The 14034-nt window shown below is 36.8% G+C and overlaps 1 protein-coding gene across 2 annotated transcripts in view; it reads right to left on the reverse strand.

Moving 5' to 3' along the window:
• Positions 1-2479: 2479 nt before the first annotated feature.
• Positions 2480-14034, reverse strand: part of SH3RF1 (SH3 domain containing ring finger 1) — an 83581-nt gene continuing 72026 nt past the window's right edge. For both annotated transcript variants that reach the window (XM_059844503.1, XM_059844502.1), the window contains exons 10-12: positions 12571-12929; positions 10635-10969; positions 2480-5134 (exon numbers count right to left, since the gene is read on the reverse strand). In XM_059844503.1, the coding sequence (XP_059700486.1) occupies positions 4966-5134; positions 10635-10969; positions 12571-12929 (863 nt within the window). In that variant the 3' untranslated portion in view covers positions 2480-4965. The remainder of the gene's footprint in view (positions 5135-10634; positions 10970-12570; positions 12930-14034) is intronic.

Genomic DNA, 14034 nt, shown 5'->3' on the forward strand with positions numbered 1-14034 from the left:
AAGAGCATAGTAGAAGGATCAGATAGATAATAGTTTCTGAGATCTGCTCAGAATATTATGTAGAGTGTAACCACTCTTATTTGATAGGCACACATGAAATGCTCATTATGTAACATTTTGAATGGCTTTTGCATATTGCAGATTAGGTATAGCAAATTAATTTTGTTTTGTTCCTTGTACTAGGGTGATTGTGAACAAAGTGCTCTTCAGCTGTTAAAATGGATCAGTTAAGTCTCTTGTCCACAGAAGGCAGGTTTGAGGAGGCTTCTAGAAAGGTTTAGATGCTGATGATCCTATTTGGAAGCCAATCTAATCCATCAGAATCTATCTTCAAACTCACAAAAAACAGCCTTTACTTTGAAAGTGAATTTTACACCACATATCTCAGAAGGAAAGGAATTGTCAGTTGGCAAAGGAGGAAACAGATGCAAAAAGGTGACACCTCACGTTTTCAAGAGCAGGTGCTTACCTCAAGGTTGTCAACAAGTTTGTCTCCCAGAAAGTAAGAGCTATTGGGATGTGGAAGAAAAATGCATTGCATCTTTGTGTGCATTTCCCAGGACATTCAGTTGTCTAATATTAGTGTTACTATATAAAATACATAGAAAGTGGGCACTACCTCTGTTTATTAATGCAACCTGCAACTAAATTCAGAAATATGGATGCTTAGTTTTTGATTTCAAATGTATTTGACAGGAGAACAGCAGTTGTTCTAGGCACAAGCACCAAACAAACACAAGCTGAAGAGACTGGACAAAGACTGAGGGCTGTATCTTCAGCCTTAGACATCCAAGTTCCTCTCAGGTCCTGTCACAGAGCTTGACTCTAGTAACTAAGGTAAAATCACTAGTAAGTTAGTTAAGATTAAGGTCCTATATACAGGTCTTCCAAATCCTTTTCTCTTTCCCATTTTTCCTCACATCTAATGTCCATGTTCTCATCATTCATCATCAGCATTCTCAGCACTTTTGTTCCTATATACAAATATTGCAAGTCTGCCATTAAAAAAAGAATTATTATTAGTGTCATTGTTGCTGTTGTTATTCAAAAGATTTATGACACTGGTTTTGTTCAAGTCAAGCTTCAAATCTGCTTAAGATTTACCATAATTATCTAGTGCAGGGAATGAGCATCTGAGCATGATTTGAGAAGTACACATATTGCAGAAGCATGGTAGAAATCCAAAGAATCTCGGTGTATGCTTCAGAAAGCAGTGACTACACTGAAGGAGATTTAGTAATGCCAGACACAAATCTCTTTAACTAGACCTAAGTGGATTCTAGCGTTTCATTAAGGTCAATGTGCATCATTAAACACATTTGCTTAAAGCTACTGGAAAGAACAAGCCAGACAAAATATTTTGCCAGCTCTCTGAAAAAAGCCAGAATGCTCAGAAGCCATATTTTTAAGCCAAGGCAAAACTCTCATAATTGTCATTATTGCTATAAGGCAGAGGTAATGAAGTGAGGGTGAACAGGATTTCATATACCTTTGGCAAGCCAGATGTTAAACACATTATTAGAATTACCCAATAATTACAGTACAAAACAAGCAAACAAACAAAAAAACCAACCCAAAGAAACAGTCTTACTTCTGCTACACAGCCACGATGTTTGTCTATAGTTTTCTCCTCTGGATGCACTGGTGTCAGACCACAATTATGAAAAAAAAAGAAATCTTGCTTTTCTGTATTCTCCATTCTGCATTTCTACAAATCATGTTGCCTTCCTCCCTCCCCTCATCCCCTTAATTAAGGAAGGTTAGATGAGATGCTCCTCCTTTCAGAGAGCACCCAGTGCTGCACCATTCACCCAGCACAATTTAGGTTCTGCTTGTCAGTCTTAACTAACACTGAGCTTATCGCAGCAGCTGCAACATTTACCAAGTCTCAAACATTGGCAAACACTTTTAGGATTAATTTCCACCAATTTTCCCAGAAGCCATGTGTACATAGCAGACATGTAACCACATGCAAATCAAGGTCTCCTCATTAGCCAGCTGCTGCCTGACTGCTGTGCAAAGAAAACAACTTTAGGCAAACGAGTCTCTTGCCACCCAACACTTCTGCCCACAGTGGAAGTTCAGGCAGATGCTTCAACCTCTCCCAGTATATCCACAGCAGGTCCATTGCACCAGACACTTCTTCCTCTAGAGAAAGCAGTTACACTGGGCACCTGCTGTGCTGTTGATGAGACTGTAGTTCCATCACCAGCAGACTGAGATGGAGTTACCTACCCTTTTCTGAAGTTACTCACTGAAATAAGGAGTTGGGAAAAGATCAGCCAGGTCCTCAGTCCTCTCTACAGTTTTTGCATTATAGTTATCATTCCAGGCTTCTTACATTAAGGAATCTGAAGACTTTTTCTCTGTGAGCAGAAATACCCTCCTAGGAATTCGGAAATTAAGTTCTGGGAATTTTATTGGCAAATTCTTTACAAGTAATTTATGTTTAATGTTTGCATACAGTATTTGCTGTAGCTGTTTGCTAAGAAAATATTTATTAGGATTGGAAGTTTAACATAATAAATCAAACACTTAACATTCACTGGACTTCAAACATAGATATAAAATACCTTACAAAAATTTTTAATGGAATTACACAAAGCAAATGCACAGGGTTTGTCTGTTTCTACACTGAATTAATCCCAAGCCAAAACCAAAAAATAACCCCCAAAAGATCACAAAAAAAGGCATGATAAACTGCATTTTTGTCATTGTTGCACTGCTATGTAATAAGCCCTTTTTACAAACGTTTACTCAATGTTAAAAAAATCAATTAAAAATGTATTCCATCTAAGAGAACTATTGGATTAACAGCTGATTTTTAACTGACTTTACATCATGAAATTCTAATAATAGAGGTACCTTAGTCACTTAGTTTAAAATATGGAGAGTAGAGATAGAAAAAATTAACCTTTAGTAGTCTTTAATATAAAATGCACTAAATTTTCCAAAATAAGATTACGACACACTAGTGCCAATTTATGCTGACAAAAGCTGATATCAGCTTCTTTCTAACTAAAATTCATTTCACAAAACCTTTATATATTACATGAATATTCAAGTAAACTATTTAAAAGATTTAAAAATGCAAAAATTGAATGATACAGTGTTTAAAAGAGATGGCTAATTTGGGAATGCTGTCATGTCCAAATATATATATTTATAGATATATTTTTTTTATTTTTAAGACCATCATGATACTACCTGACATTGCAAGAAATCTCTGTCATTAACATTTGATATTTTTCAATGCATAACTTCAAAAAAACTTATAAGGATTTAACAGATGTGTGTGACAGTTTCTGTGTGACACTGAATCACCTTACTGGCTTCCCTTTGTAAAGTGCTGAGTAACAGCCAAATTACATCAGATTTAAAGGTATTTAAACACAGATGATGGTGCTCAGTGTCTTACAAAAAAAAAAAAATCACCATTAAACTGCTATAATCAAAAATAAAATAAAAAACCAGGTTCAGCTGAGTAGCGTGTGTGTTCCCCAGTGTCAAATCTCTAAAAAAACCCTGAAAGACTAACAACGTATTTCTTGCAGGCTGCATTCTTTCTATCCATCAGCTGCAAGGACATTAAAAAAATTTATTAATGATTCAAACACTGGACACCTTCTCTGGTTGAAGGCGAGTTGCTCACTAGTTTTGGTCAAGTGGCTTTTGGGAAACTTTCAGAGCAAAATAACCCAGCAACAGGAAATTGGAATGGAAAATGCCGACCATGCACAGTTACGTTACTGCAGGAATTGAGTAACACATGCAAGACAAAGAAAAATCAGAACATAGCAAAGCAGCAATGGTTAAGAAGTTAGTAAAGTTTTCACAGTGTTTCATACAGCCTTTTACTTTAACACAAGTGCATCACTTACCACCACTACTGCTCAGACATTTTAAAACATCTCTTGGCCATGCAGATCATTTTGAGAATAAAACAGCAAATTACACATCTTAGGCATTTTTAGACATGAAGTACAACTTATAATTTTATTTTTATATTCAGTCTTATCAAACAGATGTTTTCAAGTTATAATTATTCTAAGTGTTGGGCTTTAACATTCCTTACAGTTTTGTTGGATCCTGAGTGCTAAATGCCCAAAGAACTGACCAAATATACAAAGGTAACCTTTGTTCAAATAGCCAAGTTATTATATGAACAGAAGGTATATAGGGAATTTCTTGTTGGTACTCCTAAATTTCTTCTTTCCTAACCTTGAGATGATCCTAACCTTGAGATGGTTTTGTTCAGTTGTTCACATACATCTTTGCCTCCTGGAAACATTACTCTACTTAGGTGATTCATGAAGAAGTAAAACTAGACTCAAGAACACCACTGACTTTTTTTCTTCTCTGTCCAAAGAAGAAAATACACATTTTTTTCCCCATTTGGCAAATTCTATTTGACGCCACATCACCACCACTCAACATTAACTCAAACAACAGAGACTTACTCCACTGTCAGACACAGCAGGGGAAAAATGTCCAGAGGATAAATGGGAGGCTCTTTATCAGATATAATTGCTTGCTCATAAGGAGAGAATCCAGCTTCCCCTTTGTTATTCTTCCATAAATTAATAATTTGTTAAAATCATAGTCACAAGAATTTTAGCAATTACACAAAATTCAAGTTTAAAAAAAACCCCAAGAATAAATTAGTTACAGCCTTGTAAACAATTGCTCATTTATGTAACATACATGGGGAAAAAAATTCCTCTATATAATACATCAGACAGTACAAGGCACACATCACACTTAAGAATTCAAAGTGATAAAACCAGCAGATGCCTTCATCTCCTTTGTTCGCTGGTGTAATTGTGCTATAGACACTGTAAAAATATGTAGAGTTTTGTTTACATTACAGTCATTTGAAAATATTCCATGACTGTGCTTTTTCTGGCAAAATATTTGTGCTATTTTACAGTACAGTATGATCTGAAGCTCTTGGAATGAATCTTCTCAAATGTTCTCTACAAAGCTGCCAGGGAAAAGGCCAGTCTTTCCATTTCGTTGCAGAGTGCCTTTGAACCAGCCATCCTCGCGTTTCTTGTGAACAAAAACAATGTCACCTTCCTTAAGTTCAAGTTCTGCTTCGCTCTGAGGAGGATAGGATACCACAACCCTGTACCTGTGTAATTAGAAAAAAACACCTTCATTTAGGTTCCTTTTTTTGCCCCCCTTTCCCCCCAACCTTTTCTTTTAACCCGATACTTTAAAAAATGTTTCTGTGCCTGTTGAAGCTTATGAGCACAGGAAACTGTCTAGAACTGTTTGCTGAGTATGTAACAACTTAAAAGTATGTCTTGAACAGATAATAATAATAGCAACATAATAAATTTAAGGCAAATTCATGCATCTCCTATGATTTTTTTTTTACCAAAATCCCTGTAAAACACAGACAATGGTTAAAAAACAGGAGAAAATTGTAAACATTTTTTCCAATATAAATTTGCAGACTCTTTCAGTCATTGTGATTCAGCAAGAATCAAAGCATTCACAGCAGTAGCTGGGCATAATTTTACAAGTGTTTGTTTAATTTCTTATTATTCCAGTGATGGCTCTTAAGGAAAGGCAAAGAACAAAAGGAGGAAACCAACAAAACCTATAAATTTGATTTGCTGTTTTTAAATAATTTTCATTTTCCTTAGAAACTCTTCAAGCTAGAACATATTCTTTGAACACAGCTGCTCAGCTTGTGCACTACTATGTTAAAAACTATTTTCAACTCAACAATTTTCTTAAGCACTTGGCATGAATTGTATTTTTGAGTCTCTCACAGTAAAATCAAATAGGAGTGCATTTAAAAGAGGCTACACTTCTCTGTTTTTAACATGCATAACACCACTCAATCTCTTCTTCCATGGTTTCACAACAACACAAAACTCTATTACTTCATAGATTAAGAAAATGATTACCTTAATAAGCTTAAAATAATTTATTATTTTAATATATTAAAATAAATGAACAATCTGATGAAAAGAGAAGGTAACCAGATACAGTCTAGTAAAGGATGGAACGGCAGTTGTAGCTCAATACACACATAATAAAACAAGTTAATTCTGTAATATTGAAGCAGAGAAAGATACTGTGTTGTAGCAGAATGTTTTGCTTAAGAACATTTGAAACAAAAAGTTAAGTCTGTCCATACAATTAAAAATATTCAGAAAAGAGTAGCTGCACTTTGTAAATAATTGAAGTCTCTTAGGAAATCTAAGTATAGCAAAACATATTTGGACTTAATTAGTTGTCAAATGTTATTTATTAGTGACTTATAAGCCATGACTTTGTTTCAGTGATGGCAATCCCCAGATTTCAGAGCACGGGAATTATTAGATTCATACTTCATAAAAGCTACCAAGCCAATTAGAAGATTTATTAGTGTGCAGCTCCAGAATGCCCTGCATCCAACCTAGACCTACACTAACTTCTGCTTTGGGCAGCTTGAGTTTTAATGCTGACTTAGGAAGTGAGAACCAAATATTTTTAATAAACTAAGTTAAATTGAGACTGTAAACTGCTTGAGTTAAAACAACAGCCTCTACTCAGGCAAGACAAGGACAAGATAGTGAAGCATAAAGAACTGCAGTAAAGCTATGACGAATTTCTCCTGTTGTTAACAAGCAGGTTGCTCTCAGGCTGAAAATTTACCAGCACACTTCACAGTCTGTTAAAAAAATGAGTTTCAAAATGCCTGCCTCATCTTGCAGTCTGTCAAACACTGCCTTGTAAATGTTTGACTTGAAATATGCTTGTTTTTAGTTTCTACTTCTGTCTGTCAGTAACCTCTATGCTCCCCTGAATTGACAGACAAGTCTGTTCCCTGCTGCTGCTTGCTCCCATCATCTCTTTGTCCTCCCTAGAGGATCACCAGCTAGCACAGAAACAGTTGTCTTGAGCTTTCCATACAGCATCTAACAACCTCTGCAGTAATTTGGTACTTGTTAAATTTTGGTTTCCCAACTATTTTGATATTCATCTTGAAATCTAGTGTCTAAAACACAGCCCCACAACTCTGGTTTTAAAGTACTATTTTACTGTATTTTTCAATTTTTAATGAGAAGAAACCCATCAGGCTTTGCACCTGTAAATCATGTGTCCTTCTTCAAATTTTCTGCCACATTTTACAAATCCTATTTGCCCAAAGAGAGGTGATCAGACACAGACCCATCACACATTCACACAGCTGTCTATCCAGATAACCCTGGATTGGCTGTGGAACAGAAACTGTTTTTCCATTACTTATTTCATCATCTACAACATATTGCCAAAACTACCAATTTCATGCAGAACAAAAAACCTATGCTTCAGCTCAAAAGTTCACTGCAAGGTCCCTGAAGAAAAATAATCATATTTACTAAGCATGACCTATATTTTGGAAAAACATGTTCATTCCCACATGTTTGAATCTTCCAAAACACTTCCTTGTTTGTCTCCCTATTCAGTATTTGCAAATGTTTTCAATGACTGAGAGTCAGATATGTAGATCTTTTGTGGTCACTCTATATTTTACGTGCACCTAAGCTGTACAACTATGAGGTTTTTACTTTCTTTTATTTTTCTTTGATTGCCTTATAACATTTGTCATTAATTTTTCAAATATTATATTAATTATTTTTAATCAGCTAGTGACAAAATGTAAGTATTATAAAAGTACTTTAACTTCCCAGAAGCAGCCAATATATTTGCTACCAGTTGTTTGCTGATATTCCTAATGTGTCTGGCTATATCCCACAGTGGTTTTGCTTTGTATTCCTGAATTTATTTTTTATTTTGAAGAGGGTGGTGGTCTTTCTTCACAATTCTCCATTCTGATTTTCATTTTTAATATTAGCATTTCTCACACTATTCAGTAACATGGAAAAGATTATATCTTTCATGTGTTTCTCCACTTCTTTGTTGCTTCTGTTTCACTGGACACAAAATATTGCTGTGGTTGATTTTTGGACAATTATTTGTGGTTTTCCCAATCAACAAGTGGATAATAATATTTTCTCACATGCAGAAAATCTTAGCTGAGAGAAACACAGAAAGCTGGAATTACTACCATTACACAAGTTAAACGAATAATTATTACTCAGCTTCTTGATTTAGCTTTTTTTCCTTGCCTTTGGAACTTTTGCTTTCCAGCTCAAGTGTGCCCTGCTGTTGTGCAGATCTTGTGTCTTCTGAGTGGGTGCCTTGACTCCTACAGATCACCAACGCCCATCGAGGGCAGAGTGATTCTCAGCATTTAATTACCAGCATTAAATGGTGCCAGATGTGGGAAGGCTGGCTGCCCTGTCAAGCCACTGGCCCACTCACTGGGAGCACCAGTCATTCTGTGGTAGATGAAATTACTTAGGGTCACTTTAATCACAGAACAAAATTACCGCTTTTCTTTCACTGTAACTGGATGAAAGATTCATTTTATAATTTAGGATATGCAGTGATGTGTATTTAGGTTCAGCTTCAAGTCTCTAACACTATTGTGGAGTGCTGGGTAGTTTATTGTTACAATGCTGCATATTTACTGTAAAATTTAAGACTATTTAAGCAACATTTCCCTCTAAAAGAGAAAGCTTACAAAAAGAGCTTGAAGTTTTCTTTTAGCTTATATAGAAAAATTAAACTCCTCAGGTAACTAAATTCCTGTATACTCATAGCATAGCATGTCTCACTCTGGGAATTGCAGGGAGTTGGGTCTATCTTTGTAAAGAAAACATAATGATCCTTGGCCTTGTCAGCACTGCATCAATACAAGAAATCACCCCAAGACAACCTGGGTGTTGGCTGGAGAATCAGAAGATGTGAGCCCCACTGCAGAGTCTCAGTGACTGGAATTCTCTAAACTGGAACTCTACAGTTCCACTGTAATCTGTGACTGGAATTGTAAGATGTAAGAGCAGAATAATCCTAGCATGAGATTTCTCTGTTCTTCAGCTTTTTGTTGAGCTTATCCTGAATATTTCCCTCATCAATTCAAATTTTCACTGAAGATGCCACATGATTCTTACGCACCACATCTTCCAGACTGCTGAAGAGTTATCAATGCTTATAAATTACTTTGAAGATATTGAGTACAATGTAAATTTTAAGTATTATTAACCATCACATTTTAAGAAATTCAGCCAAAGGAAATGTGCAAGGGGACATCAGCAGGAAAAAAAAATTAGCCCTGTCCTGAAAGGACAAAGGGAACTGAAATGAAATTCTGTCTGAATACACTGACAACCATGCATGAATACCACTGAGAAATATCTTGTAGCAATGCTTCTTCAGTAGCAATTATCACTTAAACAATAGTAAGGATAGAGAGAATGTTTGAGTATATGTTATTACAAGATCAATAAAAATATTTAGCATCATTTTCTGTAAGTAGTTCTGAGAAAAAGAAATTCCATCATGGAAGTGAAAAAGTGACTTTTTGTGATGATAGAAAGCGCTTTACACTAATATGCGCTGGTTATGCCAGAATGAATTTAATATTATTTTCACAATGAATTTGATATTATTTCCACATTCAAAGCATAAAAACATATTAATGTGCCAAACAGACTTATGATAATGTGAAAATGAATGATGTTATTCTTAAAGAAGAGTCGTTCAGGTTTTATTTTCCATGTATAAATGTAAATCTGCTTCACAAATTCAGTATGAAATAGAAATCTCCTGCAAGGAAATTGTGTAGGAACAGAGATAACCTTTTCAAAAATATTAGAGGTATGACAGAAGAAAACAAAGACAAGCAGAAAGTTATACACTGTCTGGATTTTAAGACACAGGTATAGCTTAAAATAGTGGACTTCTGGAAGTACAACAGGATGCCCACACACCATGAGTTAATGGCATCAGAACCAAGTCTACAATAGTCAGCTTCAATCAGTTCAGTCCTAGAGCTGTTAATATTGTAACTCTACTATTCTTTCTCTGTACACCACACAATCCTGTAGCTTCTGCAAAAGAAATCCTGTGACACTCCTCATACTACTTGTCTGCTACCAGAAAAAATAAAACATCCTGTAGTTAGAAAACTGCCACTTCCTTCACGTTCTACTGAGGACTTGAAAAACTAGAGGTGGACACAAAAGTCACAGAACATTTAAGCAACTGCCTGTCAGTCTGCGAGTCCAGGCACCTGTATGTTTTTCAGACTCACTTAGCAGAGCACAGAGGCTGCCCTAGAGCCTGTGTGGATGCACAGCCATGGGGCATTCAGGCAGTAAAAATATCTTGGCAAAAGCTCAAGAAATCAAATATTAAGAACTCTGCATAGATAGATAAAGGTCTCATTCACCATATATTTAGGTGGGCAGCTGTACACTGCTAATAATCAGGACTAACCTGGTACTAATAAGTTCAAGAACATAATGTGCTGCTTCTGTTTTGAAAAACAGGAGGCCTTTTCTGTCTCCCAAACCTGTGACCATCGTATTTGAGTGTATGTTCATTTAAAAACTTTAAAGCAACATGAAAAGTAAACAAATATAAACACGAGTATTGGTTGATAAGTAAATAAAGAATTGTTAAAAAGTAAGTTTCATCTTGCTATAAATCTCAGCATTTTGAAGCAGTTCTAACACACACTACAAGTGTCAGAGAATGGATTTTTTTCTTGGCGTGCCCATGTCTAGCTGCGCAGGAGAATTTACCTTTCACACACGAGAGGCCGGGATTCATTGAGGACGGGCCCCAGCGAGGAGCAGGGCTGCCGAGGCGGCGGGGCTATCGGGACAGCGGCATCCAGGGCAGCGCCCTTGCGGTGCAGGGCCTCCTGTGCCAGCCCGGGCACCTCGCTGTCCGTGGCACAGGAGCCAGCTTTGCTGTGAGCCCCCGCCGAGGGAAGCTCCGGCCCCACCGCACCTTGCAGGGCCAGCTCTGCTGCAGCCTGCTCAGCCTCCAGCGTGGGTGATGCTGGAGGTGACAGCCGAGGCTTGCGTTTGGTGGATGCTCCAGAAAGTAGTTTCAGCAAACCTTTCTTTTCTTTCTGTAAACCAAAAAGCAGTGCCCCATTTTAGAACAAAGCTCTCACACTTCCTTCTCATAGATGACATTGTGCTCAGAGAGGACTCAGTAAATTACAAGGACATACTTGACATTAGGGAGATGATGAAAATTATAAAAGAAAAAGAAAATTATTAACATTCTAAAGAGAAAAACAGCAAGTAATTTAGATCATTAACAAGCTAAGTCCTTTCACTTTGTTAGGTTAAAGTTTAACTTTAATTGAAATGGCTCTGTCACAAAAGGTTGTCTAGAAAAAGGTGTGAGGAGTTAATATTACCACAACAGGAATCTATGAAGTAAAATATTTCACCAAACATGGATGTTTCTGGGAAGACAAAGAATCAAGCAGGGAGAAAAGTCTGCTCTGGAAGCTGCTGTTTAGGTAAGTTTCTTTTATTTATCCTTTTTTAGGAATGGAAGACCTTCATGATCTAACAAAAATTCGCCCCAAGGGGAATGCATTGTGTTCTGCTGTTCTGCTAAAGGGGAGGATTGTAAACATTCTTTTTGCTTGTCCAGACAAGAATCCCTGAAGACTATTACCTAGCCTGAAGAGAATTATTTAAGTAGTTTTTGTGTTTCTAGTCTTTTTTTTTTTAAGGGTGTGGCAGAGATCTTCTTACCAACCCTTTGACTGAGTGAATTTAGTGCTTATGAGAAGTGCCAGATTGTAAGCCCTGGAGACTAAAATAATATTTAACCACAGACGGAGAAAAGCAAGAGCAATGAGAAAATTTTTTTTGATAGCCTGGGATGTAGTGGATTTAGTAAAAATCCTCAGTCCTTTTTCCAAGTCTCCAATAACTTAGAGCCACTTCACCAACAATCTACTGTCCAGCAAAAGTCAAAGATAAAGAGAAATTCAAAGAAATTAAAACAATCCTCTATTAGCTTCATTCACCTTAAACTACAAATAAGTTTTCTCTAAGGGCACCTCAGTCTGGTTTCAATGTCTATGGCTAAAGTAATTTTAAAATAAAGTTTGAGCACATCCATTCAACAATAATAAAAAAAAGTAACTAAAAAGTGGCTGACATGAGTGTACAGCTTAAGATTAAAATCTTCATAAACTTCACTAAGGAGTACATGTGGCTGAAGAGTAGTAAGGTTAAGTCTGAAATATTTGAGATACAAAGATAGTTGTCACAGGAGAAAAAAGTTTCCTAACTACATCACAACTATAAAATAAAATCAATTACAAAGCTAGAAGAATTTTTCTGACAACAATATAATCACATGGCTGAGAATGAGCTGACACACATAGGAAATACTTCAAATGAAAGGAAGGAAAGCAGAATCTCTACAGACTCCACTGTCCTATATTTAAAAAAGATGGTTATGTGCATTCTTTCTCTGTCTCATAAATATTGCTGGTAATGTGTTTTCCATAATATCTCAGTGTGCCTGCTTAAGAAGAAAGGTAACCTAAAAGAATTCTGATTTTAATTTTATTTTTTTAGACTGATATTTTTGCATTCCTCCAAGTTCATGTGGGGTTTTTAGGTTGTGCTCTTAAATTTCTTAAAAGATTGCATGATGAAAATAGGAGAATTCAAAGGAATTCTTTTATTCTCTACCCACCTTGCCATCCTTGTCTGTTTTACTGACAGCAGCACTTCCACCAGCTGTTAAAGCACTCTCTGGAGATGCAGGAGCTCCAGGATGAGTGTTTACAGTTTTTCTACTGATATCTCCCTCCAAAGATGAAGCAGCAATGTTAGGAGAATTCAGAGAAGCTGCTGTACATGCCAGTGGGATGGTTGAGCGGTTCACATTCACAGCTGTGACATAAGCAGCAGTATTTGGAAGCTGGGGCTGGAGCTGCTGGGAGGCAACAGAGTGGTGGGGAATGATCACAGCTGCAGGAATAAGGCAGGTTGGACTTTGTGCTTGTATGGGTGTGACTGCTGCCGTAGGTCTTTCTTGACTATGTGAGGCAACTGGAATAGAAGAATGAAATGTGAGAATTCACCTTTTCAAAAGACACACAAAGTGAGGTACAGTTACTGTGTTCCAGCTAATCAATCATGAGAAGTTTTCTCCTTACCTTTTAAACTCCCATTTATACTACTATAATGACATGATACACACCACCAAATCTATTTCACCCAAATAAAGCAGTGGCATGTGCTCCCCTACTTGCACCAGTATGCAACAGAAGAATAACAGCACTGCAACTTCTCTGTGGTGGAGAAATCCAAGCTGCTAACTCAAATGCTTCACATACAGACAGATGCAAAGTGAAGATTACACTTTAGTACCTAAGAGCTAGCTAAATACTGCCTGGAATTTGTTTGCTCCTTTTAATACCACATGTAGTTGTCAGGACATATAAAGGAAAGTAGGAAGAAACACACCTTATAGAAGCTGCTAAGAATATAATTAGATTGTTTCCCTAAACTATTCACAAAATCCACAACAGACTTCACAGATCTTTCAAACAATAAGCACAGTGGCAATTACTGCTGTGAATGCTTTCTCTGAAAATGTAAGCTGTTGTCTCTTGGGATGTTTAAATATAGAAAGTGGATTTACTCATATCCATGTGAAATAAAAGGAACTTCTACACTGGAAGCTGGAGAATAGCACAGGGCTGAGTATATTAACCTGGGTTACAGTACAAAGCTGTAAGCACAGAGCTTTGCATGAACTAATTGATCCCTTCCAAGAAGTAACACTGCTGTTAAAGTCATGTGGTCAGTCACATGCATGCTGTTAGACCATTTCAACAGCTTGGGCATCCATTCACCACTGGGTGGTATGAAATGCAGATATAACCAAACAGTATGAGCCAAAATTTAACACCCCAGTGCTGCACAACCTCTCTCCTTCAAATACTTTGAAACTTTCCATCTAAGAAGGGGTCATCCCTCTAGCTTGATGCATGTGCATCTCAATTTTATCAGACACTAATAGAGTTTCAGACTTGTTTTCAGTGAAGTCCTGGAACTCTTCATTCTGCTTCCTACAAATTCCTCTGGTAATTTGGTTAGATTGCAGCAACAGTGTATTAGAGAAGACTGACAAAGGTCCCAAATTGTATAT

This window comes from Haemorhous mexicanus, chromosome 4 (genome assembly GCF_027477595.1).
Source record: "Haemorhous mexicanus isolate bHaeMex1 chromosome 4, bHaeMex1.pri, whole genome shotgun sequence".
NCBI lineage: Eukaryota > Metazoa > Chordata > Aves > Passeriformes > Fringillidae > Haemorhous > Haemorhous mexicanus.